This window comes from Oryzias melastigma, linkage group LG21 (genome assembly GCF_002922805.2).
Source record: "Oryzias melastigma strain HK-1 linkage group LG21, ASM292280v2, whole genome shotgun sequence".
Classification (NCBI taxonomy): Eukaryota; Metazoa; Chordata; class Actinopteri; order Beloniformes; family Adrianichthyidae; genus Oryzias; species Oryzias melastigma.
Window position 1 is genome coordinate 571,484 of NC_050532.1, and position 6,330 is coordinate 577,813.

Sequence of the window (6,330 nt, forward strand, 5' to 3'; positions counted from 1 at the left end):
TTGGTCAGAGCCGTTTCAGTGCTGTGGTTCTGTCTGAAGCCGGACTGGAAGACATCATAGCAGTTGTTTTTCATTAGGAATTCATTTAGCTGATGGAAAAAAGCTTTTTCAATCATCTTACTTAAAAATGGAAGGTTTGATATCGGTCATCTAGTGTAAAAACTTTCAGCCAAACCATCTCTGTGAGTCAATGAAAGCCACGGTAGGTAAACAACAACAACAAAAGCTTGCATTATAATTGGTGATGGCACATTTGTTATTTTAGAGAATTTTGAATTGGCACTTCATATTATGGTAAAATGGTAAATGGCGTATACTTGTATAGCACTTTACTATCTTCCTTCCTCTTCGTTCCCCTCCCTCACCTCTGCCTTTTTGACGTTGTCTTTGTCTTGCCCTTGCTGTGTTCCATTAAAGCAATGGTAAATGGATTCTAACATCTCAGCCTCTGCATCATAAATATCAACTGGATTTTAATTTATTCTGCAATATATATTTGTACATTTATATTTATAGGGCTAAAGCACTTTAGATGGATGCAAATTGCATTTTGATGCTATGTGCTAGTGACGTGCAATGATAATAAAGATGAATCTGTTCTATTAGTTTCTATTCCATAATACTTTAATTGGCAGGTGTTTTAATCTCTTATTTGGGTCTCTTATTTAGCCCCTTGGCTTAAAAAATTGAAAACAAGACAAACAAATGGAAAAAAAAGCTGATATGTAAATAAGGGGAGGAGTTTAATTTTATCCAACGAAGAACAACAGAGGACAAGGAGTGGGTAAGTAAAAAAGTATAAATAGGCTTGACAGCAGAATGATTGGAATAGAAAGCTGCTCAACACCAAATCATGGAGATTAAAGATGAAGTTGAGTTCTGCTTTCCACAGCTCCTTAACATTTCTTGCAGGAAGCCAAGACTTCATTTGACCAAAGCTTTCTTTCTTGACACCGTTCTGTCCATCATTTCTATTATCACTGTAGTTCTGAACCTGCTTGTCATCATTGCAGTCTCCCACTTTAGGTTAGATTTGTTTCATAACTCTGACAGTTTAGGTTTTATAAAAGTCTAATATTGCTTTTTCTTGGTGGATAATATGATGCGATTTATGTGTAATTAATATCAATCTGTTTCCTTCCAGGCAGCTGCACTCTCCCACTAACATCATCCTCCTCTCTCTGGCTGTCTCAGATTTTCTCGTGGGGCTTCTGTTGTTGCCATTAGAAGTTTACAGAAACACATCTTGCTGGTTTCTTGGGGAAATCATGTGTGCTGTTTATTATTATCTTGCCTGTTGTATTCCATTTGTATCAATTGGTAACATTGTTCTTATATCAGTTGACCGCTATGTGGCCATTTGTCACCCTCTGCAATATCCCACCAGAATCACTACAGTGAGGGTCAAAACGTGTGTTTGTCTGTGTTGGCTCTGGTATGGTCTGTACAGCATATTATATATCAAGGATCAAATCATTCATCTTATTGAACCTGGTGAAAACTTTGGATGTCTTGGACAATGTTCCATCATTTTTAATTATACTATAGGAGTGGTTGATCTCATTTTGACTTTTGTTCTTCCAGTAACAGCCATAGTTGTTCTGTACATGAAGGTGTTTGTGGTGGCTCTGATTCAGGCTCGTTCTATGCGTTCTCATGTTACATTTGTCTCTGTTCAACATCCAGCTAAAGCAAAAGCAAAGAAATCGGAGCTGAAAGCAGCCAGAACTCTTGGTATTCTTGTAGTTACATATTTGTCATGTTTCTGCCCGGCATATTGTGCAGTCCTCGTAGAAATTGATTTTTTATCTGCATATATGCTTCTTGCTCTGTTTTATTTCAATTCCTGTGTGAACCCAGTGATTTACACTTTATTTTACCCCTGGTTTAGAAAAGCTATAAAAATCATAATCACTCTGCAGATACTGAAGCCTGACTCCCGTGAGACAAACATGTTGTAGTGTGCACAGTGGTGACTAATAATCTGCAGAGAATTTATGTCATTTAATAAATTAACCTAGACAGCCGGTAAGTATTGACAGGGCTGGTCCTGGACTAAAGTGTCCTGGTGCAGCGGTAGAGTGATCGACCTCTGAGCTGAAGATTGCAGGTTCAAGTCCCACTCTGCCCACCCATATGTCAAAGTGTCAACAGGGGCAAGACACTGAACCCCACATTGCCTCTGGTGGAAGGTTGGCCCAAGTGTTCAGCAGGGGAGCCACCATCAGTGTGCAAATGTGACTGTAGCCGGAAGGAAGGTAGAAAAGTCCTTTACAATTATCGCCATTGACAATATCCACAACCAATTTGAACAATGAGATTCCCTTTTTTTTTAAGACATTGGTCTTTGTATCATAGAACCAGTGAACATGGAGGCAATGTCTTGTGAATAACATAAACAAATCTTTATTTTAAGAGTATTTTTCCTCCTTCCCTTTTTTCTTAAAGTTTCCCCTGAAGGCTGGTTTTGTTGCTTATCAGCATTATCAATACTGCTGGATAGATAAACCTGGCTCGCCCCATCCACACCTAGCTTAGAACTTAACTTTTTGGAAGGCCACACCCCTTCCCCTTGAAAGCAGCCTTGGGAGAATTTGTCATTCACTTGAATCATTCAACATGAGACCACCTACCTTTATTGAGGTATCTGATTGTTCAGTGTATAACTCAAATAACTTGCACAAAAGACAGAATTTCAATAAAAACATGATTAATAAAAACATGTTAAAAAAGGTATCAGGGTAAGAATAGTTATTCTGAAAAACAGAATTAGGGGGGGTTGGAACTCAATTAAGTTTTCATAAACAGTCAATGGCTTAGATGTATCTGTCGTGGACCAGGGGGCGGGAACACATTACACCAGTTTTAAAATCGCTGCATTGGCTCCCTGTGCGTTTCAGGATTGATTTTAAGATTCTTTTAATGGTTTATAAATGTTTTTATGGTCTTGGGCCTTCTTATCTCAGTGATATTTTTTTAAAGTATGAACCCTCGCGGACCCTGAGGTTCTCCGGCACCGGTCTGTTAGTTGTTCTTAAGGTGAGGACCAAAACTTATAGTGAGGCTTCGTTTTATCATTATGGTCCTCGCCTCTGGAACAGCCTGCCGCAGGGGCCGCAGAGACCGTAGAGGTTTTAAAGAAGAGGCTCAAGAGCCACCTTTTTAATTCTGCTTTTAGTTGATCTTATCTGATTATTTATTCTATTAGCTTTAATAAGAGCTGTCAGGCGATTACATTTTTTTAAAATCGCGATTAATTGCATCGTCCGTAGTTAACTCGCGATTAATCACAAATTAATATGTGGCCTTTTTTTTAAGGAAAAAAATGTGTGCTTCGTGGGGCAGGGCCATGTTATTATTCCTCATGAAGCAAAATTTTATTTATTTTTGGCAAATATTACTTTTTTTAAACGAATAGTGTGTTGGACATCAAAATAATATTTTAAAAAAATCTATAAAACAGAATACAACATACCTAAATATTTAAAACTGGGATCAGATTCAACAACTTAAGCAGATTGTAACCTAGACGATTGCCCAGGTAGCCTATAATCATGCAGGGCTGGCCCTGAATATTGACATTTGTTTGTTGTTTACCATTGAAAACATCATAAAAATTATTTTTTTTCCTCAAACCTTTTTTGATCTCATGTTAATAAACATCCATCCATCTTCTAGACTGTTTCGTCCCTTTCGGGGTCAAGATGGTTGTCAGACCCTAATACAATATCTTTTTCCCGTACATTTTTTTCCCTTATGACTTCCAGAACTCCTTTTCTTTTGTCATCAAAGTTGTTTTTTGTTGATTTTTTTTCCCCACAAACCTAACAAAAAAATTACCAGAGCATTAGAACAGTAAAATTAGACAAAAGAAAATCAGCAAAATGGCACAATTCACCTTAGAAAGTCAAAGAAGAGTCTTGTGTTATTATAAATGTCATAAAGCAGCTCCACATTAACCACCAGTCTCCTGAAACCTCCATGTTCTGGAGATTGTGCTGGGAGACACATTAAACCTTCTTGCTGCAGCACGTGTGGATGTGCCATCCTGGAGAAGTTGGACAACCTGTGCAACTTCTGTAGGGTTAAGGAGTCGCCTCATCCTACCAGTAGAGATAATTATCAAGCCAATATCAGCACGAGTGAAAAACCAGCCAAAAAAGATCAAGAGGGAGAAACTTGAAATGACCTCCACATGTAACACCAGTCCTGTTTGGAGGGTTTTCTAATTGTTGCCACTGAAGTGCACCTGTTGTTAATTCCATGAACACCAATACAGCTGAAATTGATTAACGAGGCCCTCAGCTGGTTAACCAACAAGAAAATTATCAGACAGGTTTAATTCAATTCGTGCCAGGCCCAATAAAAAAAATGTTCCTTTAATTTTTGTGAGCAGTGTATTTTTTCCTGTACCCACTTTAAACCACAAGCTGATTTCATACTACTCCTGAGTTGTAAATATTTCCATAAGTCCTCCTTGTCTGTCATATTAAAGGTCTCTTTTACCTCACTAAATAACATAAAGGTATTGTCTATATACAAGTTCCCTAATTTTTGTATTCCTCTCTCAAGCCAGTTGTGCGGAGCAAGTGTGATTTTCCTACCAATATTCTTGGGTTATTTCAAACTGAGGAGTATGCCTGTTTGTAGGGACAGAGTCTTAGGCCCGATCCGAATACTCCCTTTCTCCCTTCCTCTTCACACTCCCACTCCGCCTTAGCCCTCCGAACGGAGATTTTTGGAAAAGTGTCTTGGAAATTGTGTCTTCGATTTCGGACAACACTTCCCCTTGATTAAGTCATCAACTGTTGCCGGTAGTCAGGAAGACATTAGCGAGTGAGACGTCTGTTTTGTCTCTCTAGCAACGTGCCGTCATCTGTGGTGTTCAACGCAATTATGTGTGTATTAGCACACATATTGCGTTTAAACAATGAAAGGAGGAGAACCACCAGAAGGCAAAATCGACTGCACATTCTGTGGATGTGGAGGTATTTTTTGCATATGGCATGTGTAACTATTTCTTAAAACAATACGAAAGTACCACAAGTATGCCAACAGTAGCAAACATCGCTAATGCCAAGAATTTTTTTTTCTTCAATTCTTTGTTTATTAGTTTTTTCTTTAAAAATGGAACATTACAATTAAACATTACAAACTTTAGGGATGTGTGCCTCAGGTTCAGTCTCAAAAAGCAAAGCAAAATACGATTGTATGCATATCCAAGTCAATCCATGTTTCAAATAAAATCTCCTTTTAAAGGTGTTACACAGAGGTGGGGACTCGAGTCACATGAATTGGACTCGAGTCAGACTCGAGTCATGAATTTGACGACTTTAGACTCGACTTGGACTTTCCTACCTCTGACTCGTGACTTGACTCGGACTTTGGTATACGTAACTTGTGACTTGACTCGGACTTCAGCCCTCTGACTCGGAAAGACTTGCTATTCATCCCCCAAATCCACGGATTATAAAGTATTTTATAAAGTATGTCGAGAGGAAGCCGCGTGCCACGTTCTATCTGTTCCGTGTGTGTTTGCCCAACATCCAATCAAATTAGGGCGACGTTTGATTGATGTGACAGTCCAATCAATCAAATTGCAGAAAAACATAGTCCCGCCCTCCCTTTAAAAGCACGAGTTCCTGCCGGTGTTTTTAGTTCTGGGATAAAAGTTTATAGATCGTCCACAACAAACGGTTTGCAGTTCGGAGAACATGTGGATATAAGGATTACTCACAGAGATTCAACATCAACCAACTTCATCTGACTGTAGGAGCAGCAAAATCAAGTAAGTTCTGAGTGAAAGCGGACGCTAGCTTAGCGGCTAACCGCTAGCTGCATTAAATGAATGAGACTGTAAACTCCGTTAGCACTGTGACACCGTGCAGCTCGGTATAATCACAGAGTGACAACAGGTGATTTGGACATTTCCACCACTCAGATCCTTATCTGGATCTGGGCGGGACGTGAGTGATCATAGCGGGAGCAGCAGGGCTGCTGGGGAGCGGGCTCGGTTGTTCTCGGTCGTATTCTGATATAAATCCAGCAAATGTATTATAGAATTCACGGAGATGCTGCATGGGGTGTTTTCTTTTCCTTTTTTGAGTTTACCACTTTTGCTGCTTTAAGTTTTACGGTGTGTTTTAGTAAAAAAAAAAAAAAGCATCCTCTTTCTCTGGGGTCACATTCCCTCTTGAATATTTGCTGTTCCTTCCTTTTTTATTGACAAAATATTTACATTTACTTCTATAAGAGTTTTTAGTTTGCATGTCTTTATTTTAGTGTTTCACCTGCTATCATTAGATGTGTACTTCTGATAAAAAAGATTTC

At 38.9% G+C, this 6,330-nt stretch overlaps 1 protein-coding gene across 1 annotated transcript in view; it reads left to right on the top strand.

Annotated features, from left to right (window-relative positions):
- Positions 1–1,961, top strand: part of LOC112155235 (trace amine-associated receptor 13c-like) — a 14,114-nt gene extending 12,153 nt beyond the window's left edge. Inside the window, exons 4-5 of the mRNA XM_024286751.1 lie at positions 913–1,026; positions 1,145–1,961. Of these exons, the coding sequence (XP_024142519.1) occupies positions 913–1,026; positions 1,145–1,961 (931 nt within the window). The remainder of the gene's footprint in view (positions 1–912; positions 1,027–1,144) is intronic.
- Positions 1,962–6,330: the final 4,369 nt, after the last annotated feature.